Raw genomic sequence first — 21,793 nt, 5'->3', positions numbered from 1 at the left:
ATCAGTTCTTCTTTTCTCCTCAATCTATCAGATGCATTCTAGGAGGCCTCCCTCCTTGCCAATTGGAAGTGTTTCGAGCTTTCATTTATTTTAGGGTTGCCATGTTTCAAAAAGTAAAAACCAGGACACCCTGAAAACTACACCACACTTCATTTACATAGATTTTATTTAAACACAACTATATTCAGATGCAACCTGCACTCACTGGCATTCTTACATTGCCTTTTGTTTTCTTATGCACTAAAGTCATTTCACAAATCTCAACCAAAGTCCATCCTGTTAACTTTATCAATTTTTCTGCCTGTAATTCCAAGACCCAAATATCATTCTTCAGGATTTTTCCTTGCATTTCATCCCTGAAAGCATTCTGAAAGTATTTATTTTTTAACTGTTTCATGATATTCCCCTGCCCACTAGTGACTTTTTAATAATGAAAGTGTGATAGATAAGAGTGAGATCCTGTTATGCAACAACCGAGTCATAAGGAATGTTGGACATGGAGAGAGGTTAGGTAGGGCTGCCAAAGTCCCAAAGAAATATGTTGCTCTTTTATTTCTGCACTTTATGCTGTCCCTTGTTTTAGTTGCCACAGCTCCTCATGAGGAAAGGTTTTGTTTTTTAACCTGGATATAATAGAAGTGAAGTCAGGGGTGGTGCCAACACGTCATCCTTGCACAACAGCTGGGACTCTAGTGCCGGCCCTTCCCAGCCCTTAAAAAGAAGCCCACCTAGTCAAACTCCTCTACGTCTTTTCAAAGTACAGGAAGTGCTGGCAGGGGCTGGACCCAAGTTGTCCTGTGTTTTTCAGACTTTTGATCTGTATCTTGGGTCAGGGTAAAAAGCCTGCCCAGACAGGGAATGGGAGGGTAGTGGTAAGTTCCCGTTTGTCAGGGTAAGGCACCAGGATGTGGTAGCTAGGAGTTAACTGCAGCATGTTTTGTGGATGCATCCCTGAGCAAACAGAAAGCAGGGATGCAAATGTAGCTGCAGGTAGTCCTTCATAGGGCAGCAAGATACAAAGGAAGAAAAGGCTTGTGTGTTTAACAGGTCTTCTTGACACACACACACAAATTGTTTAGCAGATGCAGCTTGCCATGCAGGGGTGATGAAATTCACTCTAGTGGTCCCACCCACTCCAGTACCTCTCTGGGCAGTCACCTCTCTGGGCAAGAAGCTTTAGTGTTTGATATCTTTTCAATTCCTAGCAGGTCACCTTAACCCCAACCAATCAAGGACTGCAACCAGGACTCCTAGGTTCCAACCTACAATGTCCTGGCTCAAGAGATGAGACAATAGTTTGGGAGACAAGGAGTGGCTGCAGGAATGAACCATGTTGGGGGTCAACCAAACTAAATATGTTGTTTGTTGACTAGTCTACTTAATCCACCTTTGACAACTGGTCTCATATTAATGTATTTTTGAGGAGTTGGGTGGCAGGAGAGAGACCAAGGATCTAGATCAGTGATTCCCAACCTTTTTTTGGCCATGTGCCACCTAAGCATCTCTAAAATCCTGACACTGTCCCCCCTCCCCCCGTGACATATAATTCTTATTATTAAAAAAGTGAACTCTTATTCACGGGGAGGAAGCCTAAAAGGCCATTAACTGTTAATAACTCTCAAATTGCTCCCCTTAAAAATCAAATTGTCCCCCTTTGGGGTTTGTGCCCCATGTTGGGAACCATAGATTTAGATAATAATATTTACCCTTCCATCCTGAACCTAAATAAGGGCTGCCTTTCTGGTGAAGGAAAATACCAGAAAATCACCTGGTGGTATTTTACATTAGCTGAATGGGTTAACACCCTGCTTTGTTAGTGCTGGAAGTGGCCCAGACCCAGCAGCTGCTTAAAAAAATATGAAATGATGAGTAATTCAGACCCGGATCTCCAACATCTTATTTTAGTTTGGCCTCTGCAAGTTGTCAACCAATTGGCAGCCAATTTTAACAAAACGTTAAAGGGCACTATCTTTACTATCTAGGTAAGCATGCATAGGATTGGGCTACAAGGCTTAAAAATCAGTTATAACCCTGGGCCAGTTGTTTAGGAATTTTATAAGCTTGAAACCAAAAGGTACATTCACATAGCAACTGTAGGGGCTAAACTAGAGCATAACGTTAGAGCTGTGCCTTTTAGCTTAGGTTGTTTTTATTTTTACACAAATAGGCAATGCAGAAGGCCAGGCCAGTTTTCAGTGCAAGTGAGGGGAACTTTAATCCTTTGCTCCATGCTATGATCCTGATCTGAAGTGTGCAAGTCTGCAATTTGCATAGGGGGGAAAAAGCTCCCATTGAACCATGTGGCATAGGAGCTAAGAACATTACAAGCTGAAATGTTGCTGGTTTAAATCTCACCTGTCAGCATGAGCTCACAAGGTGGCTGAATGAGGATGAAATATTCAGCCCCTCTATCAGGCAGGGTTGTTGTTCCCACCCAGCTGTCTGTCTGGGCACCCTCGGGCAATAGGATGTTCTGTTCTCACTGTACCACAATCGTCACCAAGTACAGGAGGGACAGATCCACCCGCTAGGGTTTCATTCATGAGCTATCAGAGGCAAGTTTTATTGCTGATGCTATCAATGGTGATTGTTCAGCACTGCAGAATATCCCTCAGATTCTCTCCCTGAAGCCATGTCTATTTTCCACACTTTAGGATTGCCTTTTTATATATTTTAGTGGCAGAAGCACTGTGCACCCTTAAGAGCTGCTGGAGAAGCAGAAACTGCAAGCAAAACGTTTTCTGCTTTCATGGTTCCTTGCTGGGAAGTGTTTACCTGTTGATTTCTGCCAGACAAAGTTATTAAGAACACAAAGTCTTGGATAACGTTTCTGCCAAAGCCATAGGGTTACCAGCTTTCTGAGCCTTTAACAACAGTATAATCTGCAGAATCAGCTATCTCCATGCTCTGGAAAGTTGAAGTCAATTCGAAGTCTAAGCAGTTGCTGATGGATTCCCCCCCCCCCTTTTCTGGCCAGTTATTGGCGACCCTATGAGAACCTCAATCCTATCCAATAGTTGCCTTGTTACTCCTAGGCTTAATTGAAAATGACAGATATATTGTTTAGAAGACCAAATGGCTGTTAAGTGAGCTTATGTCCATAATGTAGATAAACTCAGAGTTTGTACTCAATATATATGGAAAAAGCCAAAAGATTATAAACAGTCTAGAATTAGCATGGTTGCAAACCCTACAACTGCAGCTTATCTTGAATGACCCTATAATTAAACCTCAAACTTGCAGATCGCATATATGGTACAAAGAAATGGTGAAAACAGTAAGTTATAAGTGCCAAGGAGTGAAGTCACAAATTTATTCCGTATTGCTGGGGAATTAGATGGGACTTAGTGGACTGAGACAGATCTGCGAGACTGACATAAATCACAGATACTAGCGCAGGATTGAAAAGAAGTTAGAAAAAGGGTGCCTCTGGGAAGGAGTCAAAAGGCCAGTGGGCCAGCGAAAGACACTGTCTTGCGGGCAGAAGAGGGGACGGTCAAGGAAGAAAAGAGATGGTTTGAGGACAATAGAGGAAGCCAGGATCCAGAAAGAAGACACTAAGAGGATAATCAAGGAGGCCAGCAAGCCAGGAGGAGGATCCCTCTGCAGACAGTTGAGGACAGTGGGCTAGGAAGAGAGTCCTGCCCCATGGCAGGCAAAGAGAACAAAGGACCAGAAATGGAGGCAGTGAATCAGGCCAGTGGGCCTGGAAAAGTGATGCTATGGACAGCCAAGAGGCTAGTGCAGCAGGAAGAGCTTCTCTTTGGGTAGTGTGTCAGAGGCCATTGGCTAGAATGAGGGTCAAGGAGTCCAGCAGGCCAGGAAAAGAGGTACAATGGGAACAGTCGAGGCCAGTGGTCCAGTGAAAGAACCACTATGGAGATAGAGGCTACTGGGCTTGAAAGAGGATCAAGAAGGGCAGAGAAGGAATTGCTGATCATTGATGATCATGTCAGACCAACATCCTTCCTTCTCTGCCACACCCAGTGACCCCGACTGCTGAGCCAAGGAAAGATGAATGCATCATAACAGAAAAATATCTGGGGAGATTATATTTGCCATAGTTTATAGGTTTGTATATTTGAGAGAGAGGTGATGGTGTCACAGCCCTGTCTACACTACCTTTCTTCCTCACAACAATCTCCAAGGCAGCTGCCAGGAAGCATGATAAGATTTTTTTTTAAGGCAATGGTGAGTGTGAAAGCTCTGGAGGGATGGGAGTAGGAAATATCCATACCTCAACCCTTATTAATTACTGCTGCTACTAATGGTTGTTGATTAGTGGTTGTTCCCAACTTCTAATCTTTGAAGGTTCTGTGGTAATCATAGAGGAAAATAACAAAAACTGCTGCTCTTTCGAGGTTCCATGTGTTACCATGATCACCGTAGGGGAAAAGGCCCCTCCCCTGGAAGTGTGCTACCTAGCAACTGGGCCAGGTAGCACTAGAGGTTTAGATCCCCATGTGACGAGAAATTTCCCTATCTGCTCTGCTAAATAGTCTGTTGCCCCGATTCTTCCCACCAGCAGGGCCGACCACTGAAGATGGAAATCGTTCACTCCCTAAGCTGTAGATATTCTGCTACCAACACAAATTAGGGTGTTTATTATTATTCCGTTTCCATCAATTTCACAACACCAACACCACATTTTCCCAACCCAAGCCCCCTTTGAAAACCATCCTTTACTGACTACAAGGTAATGTATTATCAGGAAATAATAGAGGACAAGGCTTCAACAAGGGTGCCCAGCTGAAACAAAGTGAAGTTCCCTTTTCTATACAATTATTTCGAGTTTCGCATAGGGTCGCCAATAACTGGCCAGAAAGGGAGGGAATCCCTCAGCAACTACATGGACTTCAAATTGACTTCAACTTTCCGGAGCAACGAGATAGCTAATTGTGCAGATCATGTTGTTGTTGTTGTTTAGTCGTTTAGTCATGTCCGACTCTTTGTGACCCCATGGACCAGAGCATGCCAGGCACTCCTGTCTTCCACTGCTTCCCACAGTTTGGTCAAACTCATGTTAGTAGCTTCAAGAACACTGTCCAACCATCTCGTCCTCTGTCGTCCCCTTCTCCTTGTGCCCTCAGTCTTTCCCAGCATCAGGGTCTTTTCCAGGGAGTCTTCTCTTCTCATGAGGTGGCCAAAGTACTGGAGCCTCAGCTTCAGGATCTGTCCTTCCAGTGAGCACTCAGGGCTGATTTCCTTCAGAATGGATAGGTTTGATCTTCTTGCAGTCCATGGTATCTGCAGATCATACTGTTGTTAAAGGTTCAGAAAGCTGGTAACCCTAAGGCTTTGGCAGAAACGTTATCCAAGGCCCCCATCATTTTTAATAGTTGTGTAGAAGACATTTCAGTATATGGTTGTTTTCTCAGTGCTGCATGAGTGAGGGGAACAACTGCACTAGCTAAACTTCCCTATTTGACTCCCTCCTTGCCTTAAGGATAAAATACAAAACCACTTTGTTAAGACTTTCAGTTGAAAGTACTGTTGACATGATCTGCTGCTGCTGCTGACGACCTTAAATGATTCTGTTCTGGAGCCTTTCTTTTTACGTGAGATTGTTTTAATAGTAAGGTTCTATTGTGTTTATTGTGGCAAGCCACTTTAAGCACTAGAACAGGCAGGATAGCAATTATGATTATACAAAATTATGAAGAAATATGGAAGCCTGGTCCTTTATTACATCTGAGTAATGTAATACTTATTCTTTCAACAGTTGGGGCTGCTTTTTTTCAAAGTGTTGTATTTTCATTCCTAAGTGACAATCTATACCTGTGAGCATCCCCTCTTATATACAGCAATTTCAAGATACAGGAGTCTTACCCATCTTTACATCTGGCTACCCTTTGTACATGCATTAACACACACATTTAGCAAATCTATAGCCAGATGCTACCTCCGATGTCCACATCCAAACAACACACAAATTCCAGCCTGCACCCTCTAGATCCACCAGTATTTTAGGACAGGGTGCAGAACCTGGACCCCAAAGCCACACATAGCTGTTGCCTTCAGGGAGAGTGGAGATGGGGGGGGGGGATAAGCTGAAGGAGGAAGTGGGGGAAAGCTCTGCAAGTGATCAGACCTCTAGCAAGAGCAATCTGTCCCTCCCTGTACAGATCACTGAGAGGGCTGAAAAAGGAGGAAAGAAAGAAAGAAAGAAAGAAAGAAAGAAAGAAAGAAAGAAAGAAAGACAAGGGGGTGTCAGAAAGGGAAATAGAAAAGGAATAAGCCTGCTCAATTTTGGCTCTGACTACACTAAGCATCTGCACATTCCCTGCACGTCAACATAAAAAGTTTTACCAATCTGTATTCCTAATTTGGGGCATCTCTCAAGCTACCTGTACCGCTGCCAGTTAAAGTCCCTCTTGTTGGGCCCTGCTGAGGAGTTTCGATACTGAGGAAGGAAGCAGGACTTTCACAGTGGTTGCTCCAACATACTGGTCAAGTTTACAGGAAGAAATCCAGTTGTGTCCCTCCCTCTCTCTTGACATGCGGGGGGGGGGGGGAGAAATGCAATGCACATATTTTTGGGGTAATTTTTAGATATAGGCATTCTAATTCCCCCTCCCCCCAAGTCCTTGTTTTTGTTTTAGCTGTGAAATTCCATCTCACTTTTTATGACTGTTGTTAACTGCCTCACGTTTGAGAGAGGTGGCACACTTTTTATTTATTTAAACAAAGCAGTTCATAGAGTGTCACTGCTGTGAGTTCATATGTTTAGGGTCTATCTATGCTATACAGTTCTATGGAGCTAGGAGGCTTCCGCTATGGAAGTGGCATCAATTAGAGACCCTTATTCAGTCCCGGGAGCCAGGCATTGAGACATTATCATCTGTGTGGTAACAGCTGGCTGGTCTTTTGTGGCCTTTCAGGTGGATTAGTCCCCATAGCAATCAGAGGCCAGACAGGTAACTTGATGTTCAGGGCGGGGGCGGGAGAAGCTGTGCTCAGGATATCAGCAGGTCTGTTTCCTTTCACACTGTGTACCAAGGGCAAGGGTGTGTGTGTGTGTGTGTGTGTGTGTGTGTGTGTGTCTCCCCAGTGTCCAAATACAGAGAAACATTAAGCTGATGCTCTTCCTTTCAGAGGTCCCTTCAGAGCCTTCCTCTCAAAAGATCCTTCTCCTAAAGACGTCTGGGGAGTGGGTAAGAGCATGAGCTTTGAACTGGATGCCCCTCAGAGCAAACAGCTCAGCTCAGTCAAGAACTCAGTGGGTGCCTTCGGTGAACTACTATCCTCCTCAAGCTATATAATATGCGGCTAATCATATTGGCCTACCTTACAGGGGCATCATTAATGATGTACTGTATGTGTGCTTTGGGCTTTCTAGAAAAGCACTACATACATATTTTTATTCTTTATACTGTAACGCACCTACAAAATCTGGAAGTAAAATCTCTTGCAGCAATTGACTGAACAGAGTGACAAAGGCAGTTTTCATGCACTATCATGCAACTTGTTTTTGGAAACTGGACAATAGTTGTTCAGTACCTCTGTATCCGGGGAATCCCTCTTGGGAAGGGGATGGACCATTGCCTCCTTATGGACCAGTGGCACCTTCTCCCTCATGCGACAAGGCATTCATAACTCAGTGGACTCACCCAGCAACACCCTTTCATCTGCCTTTTGTAAGCCATGATGGGCAAGGGTTAAAAGGACACTTAGTCAACCTCCTTCAAGCAGCTTGTCTGCATTCTCAGACTGCAAGAATTGAACTTGATCCAAGGTAACCTGACCAGATGATGCTGGTCACGAACATTCCATCAACTCAAGGAACAAACCAATCAGCTAAACAGTATCTTCAGTCCAGGGAGGGAAGAGGGTATCAGTTTGGCTGGGTACAAGGAGAACTGGGTATGAAGCAGACTGAAGCCAACCAGAAAGCTGAGAAGCAAGGTCTTCCCAAGAAATCTGGCCCTCCCTTAACATCATGTCCCTTCCAAATACTGGTGTTGCATACATGTCCATATGTTGCTGTGATAGTGCCCTTTTATTTATTTATTTTTCACATTGGATTTCCTCGCCACCTTTATACAGCCAAAGTTAGTGTTATGACTTGAAGGGTTATATGGTTCACATCTTGGAAGAACATCTAACATTAAGGGGTTCAGGATGGAAAAGCTTGTGAGATGACGGCAGGAAAGGTGTGGATAGGCAGAGGTATTTTGGAAACTAGATGTAAGGTTGCCACCTTTGTATGGTGTGGCTTATGTCCCTTTAATATCTGCAATATGATGGAAAAGCTCCTAAAGATGCAAAGACCTGCCTAGATCTGGAAATCTAAAGGGAGTAGTGAGGTCCAAAGGGGCACTATAGAGGTAACAGACTGAAGATGGGGACTCTCCACAAGAGGTCCTGGAGCTTGCTGCCCTCTTGGGATTTTCAGATCAGGCAACCCGTGAGGATGATGAAGCAATGAGTGATCAGAAACTTGCAAGTGAGTGCATGAGAAAGAGGCAACTGGTCATTCCTAAGCTTAAGGTTCAAGAACATTTGTGCTGGAGTGAAGGAGTGTCAGAAAAAAGAGTGCCCTGTCCAGAATGCTGCCAGTACTGCCTGTTGGTCCACAGTACCCAAAGTGATAAATAACAGGTGGTGTACTTGTATTTGGAATGGATTCAGTGGCCTGGACATCTCCTAGCTCTTACTGAAGGAGATGCTTTTCCTGCCACCTTAGCACCTGGCTGCATTGGGGTAAATGACAGGCTGCCTGCCCTATTTGCATTTCCTTCCTAAGGCGGCAGGATGATTTGTTAGTGAAATCAGATGGCAGAAGCAGGGAGAGAGTGTGAGTTGGGGGAAGAGGGAGAAGAGAGGCAGTGGGAGCTATTCCTGATCTAATCAGCCAGACCTGGTAAATAAACCCAGCTGTATCTGTGCCTGCAGCAGGAAATGGTCCTCGGAGCAAACAGTGCACCAGGCAACGGGTGGCAAGATAAACAGGGGTTGGTGCTGCTTCCATCTGCTCCAGGGAGGGAGGGGGGAAATGTGGCTGCAGCAAAACTGTCTCCCTAGTACTGGACAGTCACACACATGTGGGGACCAGGAATCCACACTGAGGGATCTGCTGCAGTCTGTTAAATCTATGCAATCGCTCACCTGCCTTCCTATTATTCCACCTAGAGGGGCTGAAAATAAGGGAAGGTGTTTGGTGCCCCACGCTTTGGAAATCTGCAGAAGAACCAGCAGACTCGGCTTGACACTATTTACTCAATCATACACTTAACAAGTGGTAGGATTTATTATTGCCTTGGTTCCTTATTCAACATTTACCTAATTTGTGGATGTAATTGTGTGGCTGGTTTGGGGGTTGGTCCCATGATGTGAAAGTAAGTGATTTCATTGGTTCAGTCACTTTTAATGAAGTCAAATAGAAGGTTTGGTTACTCAGCGATTTACCGTAGCTCAACAAACTAATTATACTCTGGTCTGTTATAACAAACGAATCAAAGATAATGATGCCAAGTTCTTTGTAGGTACTCTAGAGGTGTATTAACTGAAATGATTGCTCACATTTAATTCACCAACTAGATCAGCCAAGCTTTCTAGATACAAACCACAGACATTCTTTCCACCAATACCAGTAGGGTAACTGGATGCAACGTTGTTCTTTCAACAGAAGCATAGAATAACTTGTTTCGGGAGGTGCAATTTTTCTTATTCTTACATGGCAAGCTACTTGGCCTTGGCCTGGGTGCGAAGGACTCAGGAAATGACAACTGAACTCTACAGAATAGAGACACTTTTGCTTTGGAAGTTTCAAGGCCGGTCACTGGGGTGGGGTGGGGCCATTTGGAGTAATTAAACCATTGCTTCCTGTGGCATTTGGGCATCCCAAGCCAGTAAAGGACATGGAGGGAAGAAATAGGGAAACCACTTGCAAGTAGACCAGCCAATCAATATTGAGGTCCAAATTATCCTGAAAACCTTGCAAGGAAGAGATATTTACTGACCATGCCTGCTAGGTACAACAAAAGACATTATCTGTTTTAGTGCTGCATAGAATGGACCTGACAGATCAAATTAACTTACGCAGCAGAAGAAGAAGGCCTTGAGCTAACAATAGGAGGCAGCAACTTCAACACAGGAAACAAAATACCCCCCTTCTTCTCTTGCTTGTAGTATGGCTAGCAGATTAGTTAGGATCCCCTAGAGACAGCACCAGTTGTTGAGGATAGAACAGCTGGCAGAAGGGCATGAGATGCAATTGTTCCAAAGCATTAAGGAGTTGAATCACCTTTGGATGCCGGGGGGGGGGGGGAGCATATTGGTGCCTTCTCTTTTCCCTTGATGCAAAGTTAAACAGGACAACTGTTGAGACTCATCCCCACTTTCCTTATGGAGGCAGTTGTGGTCTTCTCGTCTAATCCTTCATCTTCCTAGCGTGGAAGAGGTTCAACTCACCCAAGCCATTCCTAACACATTGATGATCCATAAACAACTTAGGGGTCAAAGTAAATTATAGAATGACTATGAAAGTATAAAAATGGTGGGGCCACAAAACACATCACATCAGAATGCATGGCTTCAATCTGACATTTGTAACTATTTATTTATTAAATTTGTATACAGCCAGCGACCATTTTAGGCTCATCTCATATGTGTGCGACTGCAATCGCATGCACTGTGCCAAACCTGGAAGCGACCTGAAAACATCACAAAAACATCACAAAAGGAGGCAGAATGGGGCAGGGTTGGAATGAGGTGTTTACGGGCTTTCAGTGAGTGTTCTGATTATACACAAGTATGCAAACACGTGTATAATCGGAATACTGCCCTTCATCTGAAGATCTCAGGACGGTTCACAGCATAAAAATACAAGATAAAAACACAAAATACATAGAGCCATAGAATTGTAGATTTGGAAAATGTCCCAAGGGTCAGCTAGTCCAACCCATATTTTGGAGGAGACGAACGCATAATGGCACACAAACCCTGCCACAAAAAAGAGGCGAGTGAAGATCTACATCAGGAAAAAAAGGGGAAATAAAGATTAACAATGATCATAACGGAGTTGGAGACCAGTCAAGAGAGATCTGCTGTGTAGGCAGCATGGGGGAGGGCTGCCAAGGAGGTTGCATATCTGTCTTCCAAGGAGCATGTTGCAGCTGCCGCTGGCACCGTTGCCGTACTGGTGAGTGAAGCGTTCCTTGGAGGCCAGATTTGCAGTCCATATGGATCCTTCCAGGTGAGGCGGTTGCCTCATCTGCCTCATGGGCCTGGATCTCAGAAATGCTGAAGTCACATGGGTCACCTTACACATCTAAAAGGTACTAAGTTGCCTTCAGCTTCCTCAGAGAAGCAACTTCACTGAGGTTTGCCATGTATTTATTTTACATATGCACCCCACTCATCTTTATAAATGTGAAGTGCCTAATTTAATATGTAAGAATATTTAAGAGGAATCAGTTAATTAGCCGGTTAAAAGCCAAAATGTAACCGAAGGGGGAAAATACTGGCTAGCGTGATAACTGTGAGCCCAAGATCACAGCTTCTCTATGACCCCATCAAACTACACACACATCATAACTAGTCATTTATGAAAGCACCTAATATGCACAAAGCTCTGTACAAATATAGAACAATAGAACCCACAGAGTAACAATCTTCAGAAGACCTGAGAGAAGGAGAGGGGAGTTGGAAGGGTGAAAAACAGATCAATAATACATCTAAACCATGGGTAGGCAAACTAAGGCCTGGGGGCCAGATCCTGCCCTATCACCTTCTAAATCTGGCCCGCGGAATTTGTTCATCCCCCCCCCCCAAAATATAGTCCGGCCCCCCCACAAGGTCTGAGGGACAGTGGACTGGCCCCCTGCAGAAAAAGTTTGCTGACCCCTGATCTAAACCTACCAAAACAGAACTGTAATAATGTATAGAACAGGCTTCCTCAACCTTGGCCCTCCAGATGTTTTTGGCCTACAACTCCCATGATCCCTAGCTAGCAGGAGCAGTGGTCAGGGATGATGGGAATTGTAGTCTCAAAACTTCTGGAGGGCCGAGGTTGTGGAAGCCTGGTATAGAATATCAGGAGGGGAAAGCAAGTGGGAAATAGTTTTGATTCATTTCAGTTAGTGAGTTGTTACCCATTGTCTTTCTCTTTTGCAGTTCCCTGAACAATCCCTGCCCTTCTGCACCCCCTTGTGGGCCAGGGTGGGATTCTCAACAACCACAACAGAGTGCTGGATTTTCGTGGAAGGATTTCTACAAGAATAGAATGGGCTGGGAGGCCACTGAAGCAGGTGTGGCTCCCACAGAGGTTACTCTGAAATACAAATGGACAGCCCTTCATTGTTGTGCAAGGCAAGTACTGTATCATCACTGTGGCTGGAACGCAACCCCACAAGGCTGTGCACACATTATGGCTCCATGTATACTATACTTTTAAAGCACAATCTTTTCCTCAAAGAATTCTGGGAACTGTAGTTTGCTAAGGGTGATTGAAAATTGTAACTGTGCACTACAGTTCCCAGAATTCTTAAAGGGAAATAACATGTTTTTGTGGCATTTACCTATTAGTTGTTGACATATGCCGCCAGGTTACTTTAGATGTGGATTCTTGCTTATTATCTACTTCTTTGGAGTAGACATTCCCTACAGCTGTTACCCCATCTAGGTACAACAGGGGCTGGGGGGACCTGTAAGCCACCAGCTGTTGGATTGCATCTCCCATCAGCCACAGCCGGCACACCCAATGGTCAGGGAGGATGTGAACTGTAATCCACCAACACCTGGAAGACCGCAGGTTCCTCACCCTTGTGGTATAGCAATCAGGGTAAAATGTAAAGGGTGCCAAAGCAGAAATGTGCATTCTTATTGCTTTGGTGTGGCAGGCCCACACCATACATTTACAGCATATCCAACACACATTTAAAACACATGATCCCCCCCCCCCAAGGAACTTGGGAACTGTAGTTTGTTCAGGGTGCTGCCCGTTGTAGCTCTGAGAAGGAAACTACAGTCAAGAGGGGGAATCTGAGTCACAAAACCTGGAGCTAACTTGAGGGCTTTTGAATCACCCCAGATGTGTAGGCTCAGTAAGGTTTCACACTCTGAGGGGCACGATGCCAGGGACAGGAAAGTATGAGGCACTTGGGGCAGAGGGAGGCATTTCTCTAGAGTGCCATCCCTGATGGCGCCAGGGGTAGCTTCTCTGTCCTGTGTAATGGCTGTCAGCCTTTCCTGTGCAATGTCCTGGGAAAGGGCCGTGTTCTTAATCCTCCGGCTGAGCAGAGGCATTGTTTGGCGGGTGAAAGAAAAATGGCACGTCAGGGCCTTTGTCTTTTGTGTCCCTCCGCTGCTAAGCAAACATGCCCAGTGCTTCCCATTGTTAGCCTCAGGAGAGAGGAGAGGCATCTCGCCATGATGGGTAAGAGGAATGGACAGCCCGGGCTGGGGCTGGGCTGCTTCACCTCCCACAGCTGCCACTGCTGACTCAGCACAACCTATTGGTGCTCAGTCATTGGACACTTGGCCAAGCCAGGCTATATAATGCTGCTGGGGTCCCCCAGCCCAGCACCACCACTCTTGCCTCCGTGCACTGCCAGCCAAGTAAGTACCAGCCCCCTGCCCTCCCCAAACAGCCCCAGTGGCCCACCCCCTGTGTCCTTATGTGTGGTATCCTGGTAGGGATGGAAGGACCTATCAGTTTTGGTTCTCTCAGTTTCTCCCGTCTTAAATTTGATTCCTCATATTTCTGGAGCAATCTTGTGCTTTATTTCCCTAAATTCTCATAAAAATTCATTTGGATTTAGCGCGTATTTCTCCAAAAACATACTTTTGGATGCAGTTTTAAGTAATGTACACATTTTTGCTAGCAATTCCCCCTAATATAATGCATTTTTATGCATTATGCATACATATTCGTTTCTATGCACACTTTCCCCAAATACATGCATTTTTGTAAACACTGTTTGCTTTGAGAATTGCATTGCAAAATTGGGAGAAGTACAAAATTGAAGGATAACTGCTTTGGAAAATGTGAATTTAAATGTGAATGGAACTGAGTGTCTCCCCCTTCCCTATATACTTTCCTTCCCTTGGAGAATCACTGGGGAAAGATTTCTCTGCAAGGACTTCAACTCATAATTTCTGGGTCAACCGACAAAGGGGATGAATTGGGCAGGAAAGGTTCAGCACATTCCTCCAGGGTATGGTTCTGTACTGGTTTCGCTTGCTTTCATGAGTTACTTGGAGATGTTTGTTCTATCGGCACCTTTCCTGATGCACCTGCTCTTTGCTGGCAGCAAGCTGTGGTCTCGATTGTATTAGTTGATGGGTGTTGTTGTTGAATGACTGGTCCTGCCTTTAGATAGAGGGCTATGTTGAATGGCATTTCAGACCCATCTACCTCTAGAATTCTGTATGACCCACAACTGCAACAGGGCTATCCTTTTTTCTTTTGTTCTTTTAAAAGTAACAATTAGAATGCATTGGCAGGAAAGTCAAACACAGCACTGAAGGGTGTGCGTATAAGTAAGTGTGCACTATAAGGTAAGATGGAAGGGGCCAGCAGAAATCTAGTGGCACAATTCTGGCACCAGGCTGTGTGTAATGAAAATGTAAAGAAAGCTTTCCAAAAACTTTTCTTCCATTGAGGGGAGGGGGCTTGTCACTTGGATTCTGGATTTCCCTTCAGCTCCAGACAACATACCTCATAAACAGACAGGAATACAGCTGGATCATGGGGACTGACAGTCCTATGAGAACTTGCAGATGTTGACTGAACTATAGGTTAAAGGAAGGTATGAGATTTGGCTCCGTTTAAGAAAAAAGAAAAGACCCAATATATTTGGCTCCCGAGTCAGAAAGTACAGAGTGAGTCTTTGAAAAGAGGCCCCGTGGAACATGTGTACTCTGTATCCACAGGGCCTCTTTTAAAGGACTCACCCTGTATAATATAAAATGAAATAAGGTCCCTTTAATAGGACCTTCAAACCTGCTCCCTGGGGTGAGCTGCATCGCCCTGTCTAATGGTAGAGCTGGGTGTGTAGGCACCCATTTTCCACTGACTCACTCCACCATCTGCATGAATCCAGCCTCTGGTCAGCAAGGACAGGGGGGTGCTCGATTGTACAAACTAACCAGGGATAGGTGCTAGTAAAATGAGATGACAAATTGGGGAGGAATAGATGAAAAGGAGCATCATGGACTCTCTTGGCCTGTACAATTCATCACTTAGCAAGATAATCCTCCTCAGAGTCTGCTTACTTTTTCTAGCATTTCAGATGCTACTGTCTGTCTCTTCTCCATGACCCATTCATTTAACTGTATGGCATGGTGCTTGCTGATGCTACTCCATGATAGCTGCTAACAGGGTGTACTTTGGATTTTCTGTGGGTGGTGCAGGGGGACAGGGCTGACCCCACCCTGCTGCTGCCATCACCACCAGAAACAAGCATTTAAAACCCACAAACATTGCATTTCTATAGTAGAAGAGCTGCCCATGACCAGCCAGCACATGGAGACCCTGGGTCAATTCAAGATAACCGTCTGGGAGGAAGAAAACTTCCAGGGGAAGCGCTGTGAGTTTCTGATGGAGTGTCCCAGCATCATGGAACGTGGCTTCCGCAAGATCCGCTCCATCAAGGTGGAAAGTGGCCCGTAAGTGCTTCGGTGTCCATTGAGCAATATTTGCAAAGCTGGCTTGAAAAGAGCAGCATGCTTGGAGAATCCACAGATATATATGGCTGATGGGTAGAAGAGGAGAGAGAGAGAAAGAGAGAGAGAGAGAGAGAGAGAGAGAGAGAGAGAGAACGAACTCCATTGGGGGCTTCTGCCAGTCTTTCACCCCATAATGTTTCACAGGCAGTTATTGGATGGTTTGAGCAATATTTGATTTTGATTTTTAAATTTTATTGTGAGTTTTAAATTTGAAGCTACCATCATTTGCGTTCTTTCTCTTCTCATCTTTACAGCTGGGTGGGGTTTGAGTACCCTGAATACCAAGGACAGCAATTCATCTTGGAGAAAGGAGACTACCCTCGGTGGGAGGCCTGGAGTGGGAACAGTGGCTACAGGACCGAACACCTGCTCTCCTTCCGGACTATCAAGTGTGCTGTGAGTGCAATAATATACTCTCTTGGCTCTAAAAAAACACCTGAAAGGGACCCAATCCCCAATGGAGAAGGGTGCCTCCCGGTCTTGTTCCAGAGAGCACAGAGTAAAAGGAAACACAAAACTATCTGGTGGGGCAAAGGGATCCCCAAATGGTGGTGGAAAACAACAACAACAACAATACCATATTTCATTGATCAAGCACCATCTCTTTGAAAGGCACTCTTCTAACCAAAGCTACTTCCAGAACATACCAATTTCATTTGCTGCCTGTAATAAATTAAGTGGAAGCATGACAGAAGAGTCTTCAAGGACAAAGGTGGTTTCAGTGAAATTGCCATGGGGAGTGACATTAACAAAGCTGAAATGAAATTAACAGGCTGTCTGACAAGCTGATATCCCACAGATGCACAACAGGTGAAGGTGATTGTTTTTATGAGACAAATGAAGTGCTGTTAATCCAGTAGCAATCAAGTTTTTGAGTTATACAGAGTTCTTCATCAGAACTCTTTTGTTGCGGATTTCTGTATACCTCCTGTCAGTCAACTAAAACCATGGCACTCTTCCTGTTTTCCACCTTTTTATTTTCAGGGGCTCAGGGCAAATGTAAAATTATACTCAGTGTTGAATGAGGGCGATAACTGCAGTCAGAAGGAACAAGGGGGAAAGGGGTTTGGAGAAGCTGCGGAGATCTCATCTCCTATATCATTGGGGAGCCCATTCTCCAGATGGTGACTCAATAACAGGGGAGGGGAGGGACACATATAAACAGTTAACAATATACTCGAGAGAACAGGGCCAAACACGGTTGCAATCCTGCTTATCTTCATGACCTTTCACAAATGAGGGTGGCTATGGGGAAGAAATAGCTTTTATCTCAGACAGGATTGCTAGGTCCAGATGTCGAGAGGGCGCTTGCATCTTTTACAGTGGCTCCCATTTTGGTTTTCGCCATCTTAGTCCTGCAGTGATGAGACAATACTTCCCTTCTGTTCAAAGCTTCATCAGGGTCTGGGGTCCCACAACCCTAATCTGAACCAATGAAAGGCTCAGATTAGGGTTGCCACCTTCAAATTTAGAGAAAAAAATCACTGCCGTAGAACAATTCCCTCCAAGTCCTTCTCCTAGCTTTCACTAAAATGAGTGAAATCGAGGAGAATGAAGAATTTAGATCGCTCTCTGCAGACGTGCTGTGCATTGGGGCTTTTATGGCAGCATCTCTGGGTCAGAAGGCTGAGTCCCTTGGCTAGATCAATAAGAGGCCCATGCTGTTTGACAAACAATACACACCCTGCAAGCCAAGGCGGTAAATCACTCTAAAATGAACCACATGCTTTGGACTCCTTTTTTGTCTAAAAGTGTCCCAATCCATAAGCAGAGTGGACTGAACTAAGGCATGCCCATGGGGGGAACCAGGTGTTCATTCACTGTACGGTGCTGGGGCAGGAAGGGGAGACACACAGCTCAGTTTGGCACATGGCTTTGGGGCCAAACAGCTGCCTCAATGGCAGAAGCAAACTAAATAAATGAATGAATGTGGAGTGGCATATATTAAAAAGCTTCCATAGACAAATGAATAAGTTGGGAGGGGTGCTTTTTTTTTAGCATTAAAGTCAGAAAGCTGGTCAAGGGTGGGAAAGGTTGGCATTGAAAAGGAAAGGTTTTTTTTGTTTTTGTTTTTCGCAAGTGTCAGCCAGGCTTCCTAGGACAAATATATAGTACCAGCTCCAAACAGGCTATAGCCAGTATGGCATATCACTCCATCTTGAAGAGCAGTTGCTTCTGTTCCTAACCGGGGTTTAAAATCTCTGCACGTCCTCATCTCTGGGCTTTAATAACAACCAGTCAGATTATGTCCGCGCTTTAATAAAGGGGTGTGAGATATCATCTCCTTTCTGGCTGGCAGGATCACTTGGCGGAGTGCAGCCTGCAGGAATGGGTGATAGGGGAGGGGGGAGGGGGGATGCAGCTGTGCCCAGTTTCAGTTTTAACCCCTTGAGTCCACAGCAGGATAGTGAGAGACTATGCATCCTGACCACTTGGAAAGCCGGGAGGGTTTTTGTTGCATAACAGATAGAATCCCAAGCCTTTCTTTTCTGCTAGCTGGGGACTATGTTAACAGACAGACCCATAAAGATGCTTGACAGTCATTCACCAACAGCTGCTTGGCAGCAGCACATACAGTGCCCAAGGATGCCCAAGTGAGAGGCAAAGGAAAGCTGTGCAATAGGAATGGTAAGCCAGAGTCTAGGCTGAAGGAGCACAGACATCTAAGGCAGGGATGGGGGACCCAAGGTCCTCCAGGTGTTACTGGTCTCTTAACTTCCATCATCCCTGACCACTGGCTATGCAGGCTGGGAATTATAGGAGTTGGAGTTCAACAATGTCTGGAGGATCACAGGCGGTTGACTTCTGATCTAGGGAAACCAGAGGCAATGAATGATAAAACTCCTTTGCACGCTCTCTCTCTCTCTCTCGCTCTCTCTCTCTCTCTCTGTGTGTGTGTGTGTCTGTGTGTCTGTGTGCACATGCAGTATCACCACTGTGCACAGAGTTTTACAGCGTGTCAAGCAAAATACAGATTCCAGCTCCTGAGAAGTTTACAGTATATGTCTACAGTTCATTTAGGCTTTGTAGGGGATGGGGACTAAGAGGGGTTGTGCCAAAAGCCTTATAGGAAAAGGGGGAATTTTCAAAAGGTTTTTGAAGGGAGGTGGGCCACGCAGATGTCCAGTCATAAGGGGAAGCAAATATAAACATTGTGGCATCACCCAGAGGATGACGAGACCTCACATGGTTGAAGGGACTGGCATTAGAGGGGGTAGGGAAGAAGGGAGCAAGTCCATAGTACAGATCAGGGAATTTTGGCAGGTGCTGGTTGTGCAGGAAAAGGGCCTGAGGAGCCCTACCATCCACTGCAATCTGATCATTGCAATCCAACCTGCCAATAGGACAGTGGCTTAGCCACAGAGGAGTAAAGGGAAGAAAGTGAAGAAAAGGAGAGCTGAAAGGGAAGGTGGATAAAAATGCAGGAATAGCAAATGGTGTTCTTTTAGATTCAAGGATCTTGGCTTTCTTCCTTTCCTCTGTCATAACTGGCCTGGTTCGCACACAACACTAAGTCATAGTTTATTAAATTATGGTTTAGCATTACGTGTGAACCCTGCCCAGCAGTATCTATGGTTTGTTTACTGCCAACAAATCACCATATGAAACTGTGGTTTATTATTGGCTTACAACACTTGGTTTGTTTTAACTATGGCTTGGTGTTATCTGTGACTCTAGCACCCTTCCATAAACATGGTGTGTTTCACCACCTCACTGCAGACACTCTCCAAAAGACACAAGGCTAGGGCAGCTGGAAAAAAACACAAATGTTGGAGAAATAAGCCATGGTGTGTTTGCTCATCTGTTAGGCAACTCATGGTGAACTTGTGGTTTATCTGTTGGGTATTAAAAGTCTTTGCCTGTGACAGTCCCACACCAAATCATCCTCCACTTTAACCTATGCTGCAGAACCACAGTGACAGCAAAGTGACCCTGTATGAGGCAGAGAACTTCCAAGGACGCAAGTTTGAGCTCAGCGACGACTATCCATCCCTGCAGGCCATGGGCTGGGGCAACAAGGAGGTGGCTTCTATCAAGGTCAATTCTGGAGCGTAAGTGATGCCTTCTGAGTTGGAGTGAAGTTGGAAGGGCCACCCGCCCCATAGGTTCTGTGAAAGGGATCCTCCCATAACCTCATTCTTACTTTGCCAAGAACACCGATAAGCACAGCTAGCTGGATGAACCATGAGCAATCTTGGGATTGCCATAGCTGCCTCCCTTTTTAAAGAGAAACTAGCCCAGGCTCCCGGTCTCCTTCCCCAGTTGCATCCTGATCCTTTTGAGACTAGTTGATCAGTAACAGCTGCTGGAGGAGGAGTGGACCCCCGAAAGGATACGGGTTAAAAAGCAGTGGGAGGGGGGCTGAACTATCCCTTTTTCGGTGTAGGATATACTTTTGGGGCTGGAAGTGCCTGTATTGCCAATGTTCTGCTTTATCCCCTAGATGGGTGGCATATCAATACCCAGGGTACCGGGGCTACCAATATGTCCTGGAGCGGGACAGACAGAATGGTGAATACAAAAAGTACAGCGAATACAGCACCCAGGCCCACACCAACCAGATCCAGTCCATCCGCCGTGTCCAGCACTGAGCTGTGTCTTAGCAGCAGCAGCATCGGCCCTCCTGCACTCCACCAGCACCCCCACACCTGCCTCTGCGCCTAAGGGCCCGCCAGGCAGTAGACCTGCACCTGGTAGCCAATAAAGGCATTTACCAAAGCCATCTTTCTTTTTGTGCATCTGTTGTTATTTTTATTATTATTATTTATACCCAGCAGGCTGGTTGGTTTACTTGCTGGCATACAAACCGAGAAAGCTAAGCAGAATTCACTGTCTCTGACACACAGAACAACACACTGAAGGTCCATCCCTAAAGCCTCAACAAGGCACAGACAAACATTTGTTTTTTTACACCAGAAGGAAACTAAAACTGAGCCACAGTAGGATTGCCAACCAATCAGAAAAAGTGGTCTGGTCTGTGCTTGTGTTTTTAAACCGCATCTTCACATTCAGAAATCTGGCAGGGAAGCTTTTCACAGCATGAAGATAAACCTTATCTGTAATGCCTGCGCATATCAAGCTGCTGTTAATGGCACAGTTACTGAGACCAGCTGAAAAGTTGGCAACCTTAGTTGGGGATCCTTATACAAAGGCACAACGACTCATTTCCTTTCTTCCCCTTGTGACTGTGGAGACATAGCTCACTCACCCCTCGCAATGGAAATGGAGAAGTCTGAGGTTCCCCCCTCAGCTACTCAGAATACAGGTTTTGGTACAGCCCAATTACAGAGAGATACGAGCCAAAGGTTTGATCCAAATGTGAACAGAATCTATTCATAAAACAATAAATGTGGAAAAGACCTTGCAAGTCATCTAGCCCACCCCTGTCTACAATGCAGGATGCAACTGGAGCATTGTTGACAGCCTTTGCTTTAATTAGGTGCATAGCTGTCAACTTTTCCCTTTTCTTGCGAGGAATCCTATTCAGAATAAAGGAATTTCCCTTAAAAAAAGGAAAACGTTGACAGCTATGATTAGGTGTCAGGAACCTTTAGCTCTCCAGATATTTGCTGAACTACATCTCCCGTAATCCCTGGCCATTGGCCATGCTTGCTGAGGCTGATGGGAGCTCCATCAGTCCAGTGGGCCAAATCTTCCCCATACCTGGCTTAAATGTATCCAGCAAAGGAAAGCCCACCACCTCTTTAGGTAAGTCTGCTCCACTGTTAAATGGCTTTTACCATTAGGAAGTTTCTCCTGAGGTTTAGCTCAAAACTGCTTCCCTGTACCTTCCATCCATTAGTTCTAGTCCTGTCCTCTGGATGTTATTTCCTAAGTTACATGACCCATGACAAGTTATGCAACAAAGAGTGCAGATAGAATCAAAACAGCAACACTGACATATCACATAACTTGAATTCAAAAGTGAGCAACCAATTAAACCAACACAAGTCCTTTCATAGAACACTATATCTGCTTCATAGCCAACCCACCATCTGTAAAGTGGGCAAGACTCTCACAAACTTGAAGTAGACTTGTCAACTCCAAAAAAGCCACAAACACCCCCCCCCCCCAGTGGTCTGCTTTACTAGCAGATTGGTGTGTAGAAATCAGAAGGTCA

At 45.2% G+C, this 21,793-nt stretch overlaps 1 protein-coding gene across 5 annotated transcripts; it reads left to right on the top strand.

The window, feature by feature from the left end:
* The first annotated feature begins 4,449 nt into the window (after positions 1-4,449).
* On the top strand, positions 4,450-20,385 carry CRYBA2 (crystallin beta A2). 5 transcript variants are annotated; one of them, XM_081011179.1, is made up of 7 exons: positions 4,450-4,696; positions 9,133-9,241; positions 12,118-12,312; positions 15,444-15,612; positions 15,927-16,068; positions 19,582-19,724; positions 20,117-20,385. In XM_081011179.1, exons 4-7 carry the CDS (start codon positions 15,455-15,457, stop codon positions 20,262-20,264), a joined length of 591 nt encoding a protein of 196 aa, XP_080867305.1. In that variant the 5' UTR covers positions 4,450-4,696; positions 9,133-9,241; positions 12,118-12,312; positions 15,444-15,454; the 3' UTR covers positions 20,265-20,385. The 5 variants fall into 5 exon arrangements, with proteins under 5 accessions (XP_080867305.1, XP_080867304.1, XP_080867306.1 ...); XM_081011178.1 differs by lacking the exon at positions 4,450-4,696 and adding an exon at positions 6,860-7,154; XM_081011180.1 differs by lacking the exons at positions 4,450-4,696; positions 9,133-9,241; positions 12,118-12,312 and adding an exon at positions 13,540-13,560 and having other exon boundaries at positions 15,441-15,612.
* Positions 20,386-21,793: the final 1,408 nt, after the last annotated feature.

This window comes from Podarcis pityusensis, assembly GCF_964106645.2.
Source record: "Podarcis pityusensis genome assembly, chromosome: 1".
Classification (NCBI taxonomy): Eukaryota; Metazoa; Chordata; class Lepidosauria; order Squamata; family Lacertidae; genus Podarcis; species Podarcis pityusensis.
This window is presented reverse-complemented; position numbering and strand designations above follow the sequence as displayed.